Raw genomic sequence first — 15399 nt, 5'->3', positions numbered from 1 at the left:
AAGGACGACGAGGATGACGAAACCTGAAATGGCCCCTTTGCTAATGGAACCTGGGCTCTAAAGGGCCATTATTGGATCTGTGGATCCTATGCCTACTGAAGATTGCCTCCAAACTGGTCAGGAATATGTTATGTTGGATATATAAGACCCTTGTTCTTTCTGTTACCCCAGGTGCAGGGAAATAAGTTGGGAATTAAGGTGTATGATGATTTAATTAGAGAAAGGCGGTTCGTAGACTCCACCCTGGCCGCCGGAAGCTCCCAAAAGTGGGAAGCTCAGGAGTGGCCCCCTGAAAAAATTATACAACACTATGGACCGGCCACTTGGAACGCTAATAAGTTAATATCCAGGGCCAGAGAACCTATTTATAACCTAAATCGAATAATCAGATTACAGGCTGTTTTGGAGATCTTAACTAACCAAACAGCCACAGCTCTCGATCTCTTGGCCGATCAATCAACCCAAATGAGGAATGCAATCTATCAGCACCATATAGTCCTTGATTATTTACTAGCAGAGAAAGGAGGGGTTTGTGCAAAATTAAATAAGTCTAATTGCTGTTTACAAATCGACGATAATGGAAAAGCGGTAAAACAGCTAACGAAGGAAATGAGAAAGTTAGCCCATGTCCCAGTTCAAACCTGGGGAGGGTGGAATATGGACTGGTTTACATCCTGGCTACCGCAACTAGGATGGCTTCAAAAAGGTTTTCTCCTCGTTGTACTCTTTATTATAACCCTATTAATTCTAGCTTGCTTTGCTCCCTGCATAGCTGCATTGATCCGACAAATGACTAATCAAATTGTATACCAACAAATGATGGCACTATACCAGCCGGTAAAAGCTGAGGATTGGGGGCCGTAAAGCTCTCAAAATGCTTTTAAGGGGGGAAAATCCTGTTAGAGCAAAGGTCAACTATTTGCCTATTATCCCAGATGTATCCTGTTTTCCCACAAGTAGCTGCTTTCCCATACATTGCACAAGATAATCAATCAAGGAAGTCCAACAAATGTATCCTATTTACCCCTAGAAAGGAACTTAAAATTCCTTAGGTTAGCAGAATGTATGCACGCTAAGTTGTTTGTTTCTGTGTATAAAAAAGGCTTGCTCTGTGCTTGCAAGTGTGTTCCTCCCTCTGGCAATAGTCGAGGGAGACACCCACTCAGCTGACTGATCAATAAAAAACTTGAAGCCGTCTTCTAGACTCCCGTGCCTCCTTGGGGTAATTGGGCAGCTCCAGGGGGAAACGAGCCCATTTGGCTAACAGCGGGGTCTGGGGGCTTGCCCAGCTCTGACACTCCAGCTGGGGAGCGGGGTAGGGAGCTTGTCCCACTCTGCGTGGTATGTAGGGCATGTCCGCCCTCTGGCTCCTATGTGTAGGGGCAGGCAGGGGGCTCCACATGCTGTCCCTGCCCCAAGCGCCACCCCTGCAGCTCCCATTGGCCGTGAACTGTGGCCAATGGGAGCTGCAGGGGTGGCGCCTGCAGACAGGGCAGCGTGCAGAGCCACCTGGCCACGCCTCCGCATAGGAGCCGGAGAGGGAACATGATGCTGCTTCTGGGAGCTGCTTGAGGTAAGTGCCGCCCAGAGCCTGATCCCTCTCCTGCTCTCCGAACCCCTCGGTCGCAGCCTGGGGCACCTTCTTGAACCCCAAACCCCTCATCCTCAGCACCACCCCAGAGTCCGCACCCCCAGCCAGATTCCTCCTGCCCCGGACTCCAACCCCCTGCCCCAGCCCGGAGACCCCTCCTGCATCCTGAACTCCTCATTTCTTGCCCCACCACAGAGCCTGCACCCCCAGCCGGAGCCCTCACCTCCTCCCACACTCCAACCCCCAATTTCGTGAGCATACATGGCCCGCCATACAATTTCCATACCCAGATGTGGCCCTCGGGCCAAAAAGTTTGCCCACCCCTGCTCTATATAAATCCATGGTACGCCCATGTCTTGAATGTTGCGTCCAGATGTGATTGTCCCATCTCAAAAAAGATATATTGGAATTGGAAAAGGTTCAGAAAAGGGCAACAAAAATGATCAGGGGTATGGAATAACTTCCATATGAGGAGAGATTAATAAAACTGGGACATTTCAGTTAGGAAAAGAGACGATTAAGGGGGGATATGATAGAGGGCTATAAAATCATGATGGGTGGGAGAAAGTAAATAAGGAAGTGTTATTTACTCCTTCTTACAACACAAGAACTAAGGGGCACCAAATGAAATTAATAGGCTGCAGGTTTAAAACAAACAGAAGGAAGTATTTCTTCACACAATGCAGCCAACCTGTGGAACTCTTTGCCAGAGGATGTTGTGAAGGCCAAGACTATAACAGGGTTCAAAAAAGAACTAGATAAATTCACGGAGGATAGGTCCATCAATGGCTATTAGCTAGGAATGGCAGGGATGGTGTCCCTAGCCTCTGTTTGCCGGAAGCTGGGAATGGGCAACATGGAATGGGTCACTTGATGATTACTTGTTCTGTTCATTCCCTCTGGGGCACCTGGCATTGGCCACTGTCGGTAGACAGGATACTGGGCTAGATGGACCTTTGGTCTGACCCAGTAGGGCTATTCTTATGTGCACATTTTTGTCTGTGTGTGGCGAGGAGCATGTTTCTGAGCCACACATGAAGGTACCTGCTTGTTTTGGAAACGCGTGTCCATGCCAATACATTCTGATAGAATTGAATAGCGTGTGCATGCACGTTCATGCGTGTTTGCATGTGCATGCGCACGTGTTGAAGCGTGTGCATAGGCGTAGGTGTGAGTGCTGCTGGACTCTACCGGGACACGTATCTCTGTTGCAGACACTCTGGGAATTACGGTTACTCGCTCACACACAGAGACGTCCCCTAGGCTCCCGCCTCCCTCTCCCGGGTCAACAACGTCCCCGCAGCGCCCGCCAGCGTCGCTGGCGCGCGTCGGCCGCCGGGGGTCGCTGGAGGCGAGCGCGGCGCTCTAGGCCGCTACGCTCAGCCGGGCTGGCTCTATGGTGCTCCCTCTGCGAACCCCGCGGCCCCCCCCCCGCACCGCGGTCACACCATCCGCCAGCCGGCCGCGGCGCTGCGTCAGCCAGACAAGATGGAGACCGCCGAGGAAGGTAACGCGCTCGCTGGCCGCTATCACCGCTCCCCGGGTGCGGGGGCCAGGCGGGGAGTCCCGGGGGTGTTTGCACTTTGGAGGGGCCGCCCCCAATCCCGCGCCTGGGGCTGGCTGCAGGTGCCTCGCGGCGGCTGCGGGGGTGTCTGGGCAGTGTCGATGGGGGAGGGGTTGCTGGTGGGGGCGGTGCGTGCAGGGGGGTGTCGGTGGGGGAGGGGTTGCTGGTGGGGGCGGTGCGTGCAGGGGGGTGTCGGTGGGGAGGGGTTGCTGGGGGGGGGTGTCGCTTATGTAACCGCTGCGGGGGTGCGGGTGAGTCTGGAGCCAGCGCTGGGGGGGAGGCAGGCAGCGGGACCCACCTACGCTGAGCCGTGCGGGGGGCGGGGCGGGGCGGGGCGGCCGGCTGGAGACGCGGCTCGCCGTGCGGGGGATCCAGCGGCCGCAGGGTTTATTGTGATGCCCAGCCCCCCGCTGCGCCCATGTCCGCCCGGTGCGGCGGGCGCTGCTGGCGTTCAAAGGGCGCTGGGCACTTTGGGGGAGAACTCCGCTTGCAGCGGTCTAGACGGGCTGCTTCGGTGCACGGACAGTGCGCCGCTTTCAGTTCCCTCGGCAGTGCAGCTTGCCTAGAGCAAAGTCACTCCGCCTGGAGGAGGGGAAATCTTGTGTAAGAGGTGCCCCTGTCCACCGTCAAACATGTATTCTTTCACATCTCCCTATTCTCTGCCCCCAAAATATCTTCTGATAGGGAAAGGTACTTGGTGCCCCTTTACTTACGTCTTTTGGGAACAGTTAAATGTGTTCTGTGTAATTCTTAAAAGTGAAAGATGATTTGGAAGGTCTGTTTCTTTTAAATACAAATCTTGGGTAATGTCAACAATAAAAGTGATTTAGGGCTCTGCTGGGAGGTGGCAGATCCATGTCCAGATCCCTTTTCCTCAGCAGGCAGAGGGGAGACTGGAACTGGTGGTTTCCCATGTCCTCAGTGAGTAAGTACCCTAACCACTGGGCTAACGGTTATAATGGAGTGGCCTCCTCTTTGGCTATTTTGTGTGATGTAAGGCAGCCTCTGAGTGAGCGTGCCTAGTGGATTGGGCCCTACAGGCATAAGAGCAGCCATATTGGGTCAGACCAATGTCTCTAGCCCCAGGGTCCTGTTGTCTGTCAGTGGCCAGTACCAGATGCTTCAGAAGGAATGAACAAAAAATGGTAATTCGTCCAGTGATCCCATCCCTCTGTCATCCAGGCCCTGCTTCTGGCAATCAGAGATTTAGGGACACACACAGCTAATAGCCATTGATGGGCATATCCTCCATGAACTTATCTAATTCTTTTTTTGAACCCAGTTATACTTTTGGCCTCCTCAATATCCCCAGCAAAGAGTTCCACAGGTTGATCGTGTGTTGTGTGAAGAAGTACTTCCTCATACTTGTTTTAGATCTGCTGCCTATTCATTTCATTGGCTGACCCCTTAGTTCTTATGTTTTGTGAAGCAGTAAATAACCCTTCCCTATTCACTTTCTTCACACCATTTATGATGTTATATACCTCTATCATGTCTCCCCTTAGTCATATCTCTTCTAAGCTGAATAGTCCCATTTTTTAAAATTTTTCCTCCTGTGGAAGCTGTTCCATACCCTTAATACTTTTTGTTGCCCTTCTCTGTACCGTTTCCATTTCTAATATATCTTTTTTTGAGATGGGGCATCCAGAACTGCATGCAGTATTCAAGATGTGGGTGTACTACTTAAGCTGATTTAAGTGATACGTTACATACCACAGTTAGTATAGTAGTTCTGCAATTTTATATTGGAGTTTCTTCAGAACTTTTGAGTGAATATCATCTGATCCTGATGACTTATTGATGTTTAATTTATCAGTTTGTTCTAAAACCTCCTCTGACTCCTTAATCTGGGACAGTTCCTCAGACTTGTCGCCTTAAAAGAATGGTTCAGGTGTGGGAATCTTGCTCACATCTTCTGCAGTGAAAACCAATGCAAAAAATTCATTTATTTTTTTCCGCAAGGGCTTTGTCTTCTGTGAGTGCTTCTTTAGCACCCTGATTGCCAGTGTTTTTTTGGTAGGCTTCCTGCCGCTCATGTACTTAAAAAGATTTTTGCTATTTACTTTTTAAACTATTATTCTCTCAAAAAATCAGTTAAATCACTGGTGAAGGTTGAGTTTTGAGGTTGTGAAAAAGTGTAATAAAGATGACCTGTAAATTTTCAAAAAAGAAAAAAAATGCAGTTAAGGTATTTGTTGACAACCCTACAAAAATCAAGACAAGAGGCATTAGTTTTCATTTTTCTTCATGAAGGTTGGACCTACTTACTGCTCACTGGGGCATCGTTCCTTACTCCTAGTTTTATTCAGTGGTGTGTGTGATGTTGACAGCATGAAGGCTGTCGTTTTGAGGAAAAGTAATCATGTATTTTATATTTCAGTTTTTTGAAAAAAATGTATTAGAAAACTAGGAAATAAAAGAAAATAGGTACAGTCTACAACTTCCTGCAATTATTTTATCAAACGGGAGTAGGTGACTCTCAGTGGATCTGCACTTCATGGTCCTGCCCTTCTTTGTTGTTGATTCTATGCATTCAGCACTTAATGCTAAAGTCAAACTTTAGAATCAGTTAAAAGTGCACTTGCAAATGTTAAATAACTGCTTAGGTCTTTTATGCTGTCTTCATACTGGCCATATCTATTTTTGGGCTTGTGATGAGGTGCGCTGCAAATTTATCTTAAGTTTCAGCTGATTGTTTAGAACAGGAATGTTATTTATGAGTATGGGATTCTTTCAGAACAAAGAGAAAATGTTACTGCAGTAGTTTTTTTAGTACTGAAATAAACTTAAATAGTTTCTAGATAAAAGAGAATACATTGAATTGAGTCAAGTCAGAGGCCAGATCTACACTAGAAAAATTACCCATTGCTGACACCAGTTGTCAGCAGTAGGTCCAACACTGGTTAAACTGCACAGCTTAATTGCATTTGGAGAACAGGACACATAAAGTTCAGCACCATTTGAGAAAACCCTGGCTAAGACTTGCTTGGAATAAATTTAATTTTATTCATTGTTTTCTGAAATGGTGTTGATCATGAAAAGCCATGCTCTAAACTTGCAGTGTGCTGCTGCTACCTCTTGTCAGCAACGGGTAATTTTTCTAATGTGGACCAGGCCAGACTGGCTAGTTCTTTAGTACACTGAGAATCATTAAGGCTGTTCCAGTAAGCCTCTGGAATGCAGCATGTAGGTTATGTCTAGTACATCTTGGAATGTTAGTATGTTACTCTGGAGCTTCATTTGCCCTCAAACTCTACAGTTGCTCTGAAGGACTATCCAAAACACTTAGAGATTTTGCCCTCTCCCTCAAAGCTAGGACTTTGGGGCTCAGACTCTGGCATCCATCTTTCATTTCCAAGGAGTTTCCCTTTAAGAAGACTTCAGCCTCCTCCAGAAATAACTCACCAACAACTGCAGAGTCTGCTAGCATCATAGGGGTATGGAGACTAGCTAGGCTTCCTCTCACTGCCCCGCAAAGCCAGGAAGACTTCAGGTGAACATGGCCCAAGCAGCCTCCCCTTTTCCCAGGAGCACCATGGTAGTGCCTTTACAGCCTCAGTAGTCCTTATTATGTCTTCATTTCTGGACTCTGAGCATCATGGGGTTGGGAGACTAACTGGGGGTGGGGAGGGGGTGGAAAAGGGGGATGATTTAGGGTCAGATAATGAGCAGACCTGAATGATAGTTTCGCAACCCCAGACCATAGTGGCATCAGAACATATGCTCCATAACTGAGCAAAGGATTTGCTGCTCAGTAGCACCTGACATGTTTATGGATTCACCTCTGCTAACCGGGTAGCAGCAGTGTGTGTCAGAAACATTGGTTGCCTTCCTGCTGCACCCAATGGCGATGTGGGGCTTATATACAGAATAGGGCAGGGATCGGCAACCTTTGGCATGCGGCCCGCCAGGGTAAGCATCCTGGCGAGCCGGGATGGTTTGTTTACCTGCCGTGTCCGCAGGTTTGGCCGATTGCGGCTCCCACTGGCCGCGGTTCGCTGTCCTAGGCCAATGGAGGCTGCGGGAAGCGGCGTGGGGCGAGGGATGTGGTGGCCACTGGTTCCCACCGCCCCCATTGGCCTGGATCGGCCGAATCTGAGTATGCGGCAAGTAAACAAACCAGCCCGGCCCGCCAGGGTGCTTACCCTGGCGGGCCGCATGCCAAAGGTTGCTGATCCCTGGAATAGGGTCTGTTGTCTGAGGGACTCATGGGGATAGTTGTTTTAGGGAGCTGGGGAGCTATTAGTGCTAGCAATGGAGTATAGCCTCCTGAGGAGGATAAACAAAATAATAGGCAACAAGCCCATTCCTGGGGGGGGGGGGTAAATGTTAAAGGAGCTGAGGGAATACACTTGACAGAGAATTTTTGAAAAATTGAAATAGTTCAGATTACCAAGCTGAGCATGTTGTTAGCCTGTGAGAATGTATGATAGTACTGTTACCCTTGTCTTAACTATTGTTACAGATGTTGTTTTATCTTAATTTAGGTCCCAATCCTAAAAACATTCATAGAAGTAGTTACGTTTAGGGGATTCCTCACATATATAATGTTAATCATGTATAAATATTTACAGGCTTGGGGCCTTCAATTGTAAGCTCCATGTACACTTATATGTTGTAGCGCAGGGGTGGGCAAACTTTTTGTCCCAAGGGCCACATCGGGGAATAGAAATTGTATGGTGGGCCATGAATGCTCACAAAATTGGGTTGAGGTGCAGGAGTGGGTGTGGACTCTGGGGTGGGGCTGGGGATGAGTTTGGGGTGTAGGAGGGTGCTCTGGGCTGGGACCGAGTGGTTTGGAGGGCTGGAGGGGGATCAGAGCTGGGGCAGGGCGTTGGGGCGTGGGGAGAGGCTCAGGGGGTGCAGGCTCCGAGCAGTGCTTACTTCAAGTGGCTCCCGAAGCAGCGGCATGTCCCTTCTCCAGCTCCTATGCGGAGGCACGGCCAGGCGGCTCTGCACGCTGCCCCATCTGCAGGTACCGCCCCTGTAGTTCCCATTGGAGCACGTAGGAGCCGGAGCGGGCCCATGCTGCGGCTTCCGGGAGCCGTGTGGTGCGGCCTCCGACCCAGTGCCCCGGCCGGAGCGGGGCCGTGCCGCGGCCCCTGACCCAGCACGCCGGCCGGAGCGGGGCCGAGCTGCGTGGTGTGGCTTGCGGGATGGCTTAAAACGGCTCCAGCCTGTGAGCCGTAGTTTGCCCACCGCTGTTGTAGCGTGATGAGATGCAATTGTATTTGAGGTTTAAGGGGACTACTATAGTATATACAAAAGCATTAATTTTAAATTTTAATATTTAAACTTTTATAGCACTTACAAGTGGCATTTTCTCACTCAACCATGGGGAATGGATGAGTGACTTTTTCAAGTCCTGGTTCACTCTTAGTTATCAGTTTGCCCCCGTGTTAACAGGATATTGGTATATGTTGAAATGTAGTAGCTAATAACTCTTCAAAAGCTGGATTAAAACTGTAGTTAGCATTCTCTGATTATATCTTCTCTAAGCACATGTTGTTAAGCTCATGCTAATGGACTATATCAGGAGTGGGCAAACTACGGCCTAGGGGCTGCATCCGGCCCTCCGGACATTTTAATCCGGCCCTGAAGCTCCCGCTGGGGAGCTGGGTAGGGGGCTTTCCCCATTCCACATGGCATGTGGGGCATGTCCCCCCTCTGGCTTCTATGTGTAGGGGCAGCCAGGGTGCTCCACACCCTACCCCTGCCCCAAGCACCACTCCTCCATCACCACATTGGCCAGGAACTGCGTCCAATGGGAGCTGCAGGGGCAGCGCCTGTGGACAGGGCTGCGCGCAGAGCCACCTGGCCACGCCTCCGCATAAGAGCCAGAGGGGGAACATGCTGCTGCTTCTGGCAGCTGCTTGTGGTAAGCGCCGACCGGAGCCTGCACCCATGACCCCCTCCTGCGCCCCAACCCTCTGCCCAAGCCCTGATCCCTCTCCTGCTCTCCAGACCCCTTCCTGAGCACCTTCCTGAACCCCAAACCTCTCATCCCCAGCTCCATCCCAGAGCCCACACCCCCAGCCAGAGCCCTCCCACCCCCTCCGGATCCCAACTCCCTGCCCCAGCCCGGAGACCCCTCCTGCACCCTGAACTCCTCATTTCTTGCCCCAGCACAGAGCCCGCACCCCCAGCCGGAGACCTCACCCCCTCCCGCACCCCAACCCCCAATTTCATGAGCATTCATGGCCCGTCATACAATTTCCATACCCAGATGTGGGCCTCGGGCCAAAAAGTTTGCCCACCCCGGACTATATTATGTCACCCTAAAACTGTCAAAACTCCATCACCACATGACTGTATCCATATGTGTATCTTTTATAAAGGAACTTTGAAAGGCTAAAACTTCCATGTATAACAAAATCCAGTTTGTGCTGGTGGAGGACACTCCTATTGCTTTGCAATTAAATTTTAGTCTATAGTTAAATATCTTAATCTCCAATTCTAGGCATCGTGATGCCGAAGAGAGATTTCTCTAATGGGGGAAATAGAAGACTGAGGTGTTGTATGCAGAGAAAAATAGTTAGGCAATCTGGCTTTAACAACTTCTGTCAAGGTAAAGAGCTATATACAGACAGCATAGATTTCCCTGCACATTGCATGTAAACAGAGGGGAAGATGAGAACTGTATACACAAGTAGAAAACTACACTTGTTAGGCAGCCAGAACTCATTTTGAATGTTGCAATGTGTAGGCAATAATGTGTGTAATTAATTCCAGGAGGCTGCCCTCAGGAGACAGAGTAGATTGAAGCTGACTGTTGCCTTTACAGTCTGAGTTATGTTAGGCCTAATATATGTGTATATATTTGGATTTCTACAGTAATAAAAAACACCTATCCAAAAGTTCTCAGCACCCCCTGACACCAGATACACAAACTTATTTTGACAGCCAGAAGTAAAATTCCTTAAAAAAGCACAGAACTCCACTCACCCTCATAGATATAACACCATCCTTTACAGCAACTTCCACAAATTCATGTGCCTTGCAGTATGTCCTTCAGAGAATGTATTACCTCCAGCCTCCTTTCTTTGAAATCAAAGGAGATACAGATCAGGCATCTTGACCGTTCAAAGCTGGTGAAGTATGCTGTGGTGGTGAGATGTGGTCTCTCTAGGGGGAATATCTAAAGTCATGTAGGGCTTTATAGGTCAAAACTAGCACCTTAAATTCCATCCAGAAGAAAATAGGCCACCGGTACAGATCATATGATACTCCAGGGAAGTAATACTAAAGGGTATGTCTTCACTAGCAATGTTAAAGCGCTGCCGTGACAGTGCTTTAATGTGGCTGTGTAGTCATGGCACCAGTGCTGGGAGAGAACTCTCTCAGTGCTGTAAAAAAATCACCTCCACGAGGGGAGTAGCTCCCAGCGCTGATGCACTGTCTACACTGCCACTTTACAGTGGTGAAACTTGCAGCGCTCAGGGGTGTGTTTTTTCACACCCCTGAGCAAGAAAGTTGCAGCGCTGTAAAGTGGCAGTGTAGACAGGGCCTTAATAAACAAGCTGGTGCAAAATGTGGCAGCTTAAGTTTCTGAATTGATTTAAGTTGTATCCCCATGTAGTGTGCATTGCAGTAATCCAGTCTTCAGGCGACAAAGATACAGATTATTATTTTGTTTAAGGATCGCAGTAGCACTTACAAGCCTCAAACAAGTTAGACATAGTGTGTGAGGGTACAGAGAGGAGAAGTGACTTGGTCATGGTCACACAGTGTCAGAGCTGAGAATAAAACCCAGGTCTCCTGACTTTCAGCCAAGCGCCCAATTCTTCAGATAGTGGTGTCTCCCTTCTGGGTTATTTTAGCAGGGTTGCATCTGAAAAAAGTCACATTGCCCAATTCAGATGCATTTGGTTAAAAGTACTTCTGGACTCTGCTTCTGTGTTTTCACTCAGCCACAACTGAGGTTAAAACACAACAGCCAGGCTGCATGCCCATGGAATAGATGGCAGACAAATGTCCTTAATCGGCAGTGACATCCGCTTCACTGTATCATTTGTCTACTTCCCCTAATCTACCAACATTATTTCAATTTTATGTGAATTGAGCTTTAGTCACCTAGTTTTCATCCATGTCCCAATCTGACCCCAGTATTGGGATAGGCATTCAACAGCACTGATTGGATTGGGTGATTAAAAAAACTGGGTGTCGTCAGCATATTAAAGTACTACCTCAGAACTAAGCTTCTTAGGCCTTGGCTATACTTGCAAGTTAGGGCGCATTAAATCAGCCCCAGGTGCCCTAACTCCTGAGGTGTCTACACTGCAAAGCACTTAGAGCGCCTGGACTCTGCAGCTGGAGCGCTCCTGGTAATCCATGTCCACAAGAAGCATAGAGCTTGCTGCACCCTGGCTGAAACGCCTGGGTGTCAGTGTGGATGATGTGTTACATTACTGTGCTGTGATTGTCCTCTGGAAACGTCCCATAATCCCTTGAAGTCAAGTGACCCACTCTTGTCATTTTTTTTAACTCGGCTGCAGGCATGTGGCTATCCCCTTTCAAAACTCCGTTTCTGACTGCTGGCATGCTTATCTGCTCCGGGACAAAGCAAACCATTACTGTGGAATGCTACTGCCACCGAGGCAGGCGTGGGGGTGGGGGGGCTGATGTTGGGGTTTTCCCCTGCTGCTGTCTGAACTTACAAGACAGCATGCTGACACACTCTCTGCCCCCCAAAAACACACCGTCTCTCCCCCCACATACACACAACACACTCCCTGTCACACTCCTCCCCCCCCCCCATTTGAAAAGCAAGCACACTGCAGCCACTTGCACAGTGGGAGAACTACCACAATGCACTGCTCTCTATGGCATTGCAAGAGCTGCTAATGTGGCTACGCCACTGCGCTTGCAGCTGACAGTGTAAACATACGGCAGCACTTTCCCTGCTGCAATCTCCGAGGGCTGGGGTGCTCTACATCTGCAAGTGTAGCCATGCCCTTAGGCTATGTCTACACAGCAATGTAAGTCTTGGGTTAGTGGGAGTCCCAACCCAAAAAGGGGTTGCAAGGCTATTGTACAGGGGTCATGAGATCACAAAAAATATTGCTGGAGAGAATGGGAAGGGGGTACAGCAGCTGCCGCTCTCCGGCCACTCAGCTCTGAAGGCAGCACCGCTACCATCAGCAGTGCAGATGTAAGGGTGGCAGTATCATGACTATGCTCCTATGAGTGTGTACAGTAATTTGCTATCACTTTTTTTTTTTTTTTTTTTTTTTGGCAGGAGGGATTGTTATGGCCTGAAATATTTTTAAAAAGGGTTCCAGCAAAAAAAATTTGAGAACCCCTGGACTAGAGGGACTCAAGTCAGCTGATCCATGTCAAGGAACCCTGGACTTAAGCGTCTACATTGCATTTTAACCCCACGTTAAGAATTTTTTGACTGTGCTCAAACCTAGAGCTCTGGCATCCACACTGCAGTGCACAGATCTGAGTCAAAGTAACCATATCCCAGTATATCTAGTTGCCCCCTCCCCCCAGTGTTGACACTCTAGCCCAGGGGTTCTCAAATGGGGGGTCGTGACCCCTTGGGGTCACAAGGTTATGTAGGGGGGTCATGAACTGTCAGCCTCCAGCCCAAGGTTATGTGGGGGGGAGGGATAGCTCAGTGGTTTGAGCATTGGCCTGCTAAACCCAGAGTTGTAAGTTCAATCCTTGAGGGGGCCATTTAGCGATCTGGGGCAAAAATCTGTCTGGGGATTGTTCCTGCTTTGAGCAGGGGGTTGGACTAGATGACCTCCTGAGGTCCCTTCCATCCCTGACATTCTATGATTCTATGAAACCCTGCTTCACCTCCAGCATTTATAATGGTGTTAAATATAAAAAAATGTGGTTTTAATTTACAAGGGGAGTCGCACTCAGAGGCTTGCTGTGTGAAAGGGGTCACCAAAACAAAAGTTTGAGAACCACTGCTCTAGCCCTAGGAACGTGGTACACTGTGGGAAAACTATACTGACTACATTCATGGACAGGCTTGGATACTATTCCCACCAAATGACGTTGACATAAATGGTATTATGTGCTTGGGGGTGGGAGGGGAAACTGGCTCATTTTGTGGGGGGAGGGGGAACAGTGCTTGTGAGAGGGAGTGGTCTTGATGGAAAATAAATGTGTGGTGGGGAGGCAGGGGGAGTGAAGTGAATGGGTTTGTGAAATGGCTTGACCGTATCGATCTCCACTGAAAACCCTGGAGACTCTCTAGTAGTGTGCTTGTGCAAGTTGCAGATCACTTGCTCTTCAGGAGGAACACCCTTAGTGGGATATACACTGCATCAGAGTCACCACCCCATTTAAAGTTTTCTAACCGTGGCTCAACTGAACACTGGGGCAGAACCAGCCTCCGGTGTTCAACTGATGGTGCTTCTTACTCCCACTTTTCTAACAAGTCTCCAGAAGCAGCCAACATGGGTGACCCACTAGTCTGCTTAATAATCAAGGTTTTCATTTTTTGGCACTCCCCCATCAAGGGCCGCAGAAGTAGCTACTTCCTTCCATGCTTCATTCTGACCAGAGTGTGTGTCCCTGCCCAAGTGACCCAGCTTGGGGGATCATTGCTCTCCTCCCAAAGATCCCATCCATTAACACACACACCCACCCACCCACCAGCCTTGCTGCGGAGTGGTGAAGTGCATACCCAGGGCTTGGGTGCAGTGTGCTCCAGCACCTCCAGTAAAGCCATTGTCCCTGCCCCCACTGAAGGCTGCAGGGAAGTTTTGGGGCTGGCTCCCTCTCACCGACCTGACAGTGCATGCATCCAGGTGCCCCTGCACATGCAGTCCCAGTGAGGGCAGGGGGAGCCCGGAAGCAAGAGCCGGGGAGCCCGGAAGCAAGAGCCAGAGAGCGAAGCGGGGACCAAGCACTGCCCTGTGGATAGGATTGCCAATTTTGATTTGATGTATTCCTGGACATATTCATCATATGACACAATCTTTAAAGATTCATCTTTAATTCCTGGAGATTCCAGGACAGTAGTGGAGGGTTGGCAACCCTATGCCGTGGAGCTCCCAGCTCAGCCTGGCCTGGGGAGGGATGACCCCCCAATATCCTGAGAGCCAGGAGTCACCTCCGGCCTGGCAACTTTGCCACCTGCTCCAGCCAAGCGCTGCACAACAGCAAGGAGGAGCAGAAGCTGGAGCCATCATTGCAGGAGGAGCAGGAATGGGGACCATGCTTGGGCAGGCAGTAATGATGCTTTCTGCCAGCTGTGCTATTACTCTGCCACCAGTAAGGGTGCGATCTATCTGGAGGACACCTGGAACCTGAATCAAGCCAAGGCCACATGTACATAGGAAAGCGGGAGGACTCTGACCCTTGGCCCTAGCTTGACTCGGGTTCAGACCCTCCAGGGTCCTGGGACCCTGGGTCTGAGCCCTAGGTTAGTACAATTGCAGTGTGGACGCAAGGGGGGTTTGCCTTGAGCCTAGGCTCAGACTTGGGCTTATACTGCACCCCTGAGCCTCTCCCAACCCCCTGCCCCAGCTCTGATCCCCCTCCCGCCCTCCAAACCCCTCGATCCCAGCCCGGAACACCCTCCTGCACTCCAAACCCCTCATCCCCAGCTCTACCCCAGAGCCCACACTCCCAGCCAAAGCCTGCAGCCCTCCTTCCAGCCCCCTCCTGCAACCTTGAACTCTTCATTTCTGGCCCCACCTTGGAGCCCGCACCCCCAACCAGAGCCCGCACCCCAACCCCAATTTTGTGAGTATTCATGGCCCGCCATACAATTTCTATTCCCAGATGTGGCCCTCGGGCCAAAAAGTTTGCCCTCCCCTACTCTAGAACATCTCAGCAGTGCCCACAGGGAGGAGCAGCAATTGTTCTACACCATCTTTTGAGAACACTCAATAAGAAAGATATACTTACGTACCTAAGAGCAACACAATCCATTCCTGCTGTCCACAGATGAGTCAGCCACACTTCATGTGTATAGTGATAATCCTCCTGGGTAATAGTGATAGGTTAATAAAAAGGTCTTATCACTATGTCTTATGAGGTAATGAAACTAACTGAGGCAAATTCAATGCTGACCATATCAATCTGTAATATTACTGATGCTGCATTCAGAATGTTTCTGGGCTTACTGAATTTTAGCTTTATAGTCCATGTAAATGATCCAGAGACCTGAATCAAATGTACCAATTTATTCTTCCTCCTCTTATCTCCTGAATTACTTACGTTTTTATGGCCAGTCTCTGAAAACTGAACTTGGGATGGACTATCTTAGCCTCAT

The 15399-nt window shown here is 49.4% G+C and overlaps 1 protein-coding gene across 1 annotated transcript in view; it reads left to right on the top strand.

Moving 5' to 3' along the window:
• Positions 1-3025: 3025 nt before the first annotated feature.
• MARCHF6 (membrane associated ring-CH-type finger 6) overlaps positions 3026-15399 on the top strand; it is a 122244-nt gene continuing 109870 nt past the window's right edge. Inside the window, exon 1 of the mRNA XM_065398618.1 lies at positions 3026-3098. Coding sequence (XP_065254690.1) covers positions 3080-3098 — 19 coding nt within the window. The 5' untranslated portion in view covers positions 3026-3079. The remainder of the gene's footprint in view (positions 3099-15399) is intronic.

Source organism: Emys orbicularis, chromosome 2 (assembly GCF_028017835.1).
Source record: "Emys orbicularis isolate rEmyOrb1 chromosome 2, rEmyOrb1.hap1, whole genome shotgun sequence".
Taxonomy (NCBI): domain Eukaryota; kingdom Metazoa; phylum Chordata; order Testudines; family Emydidae; genus Emys; species Emys orbicularis.
The sequence above is the reverse complement of the archived record's forward strand: the minus strand, read 5'-3'. Positions and strand labels throughout refer to the sequence as shown.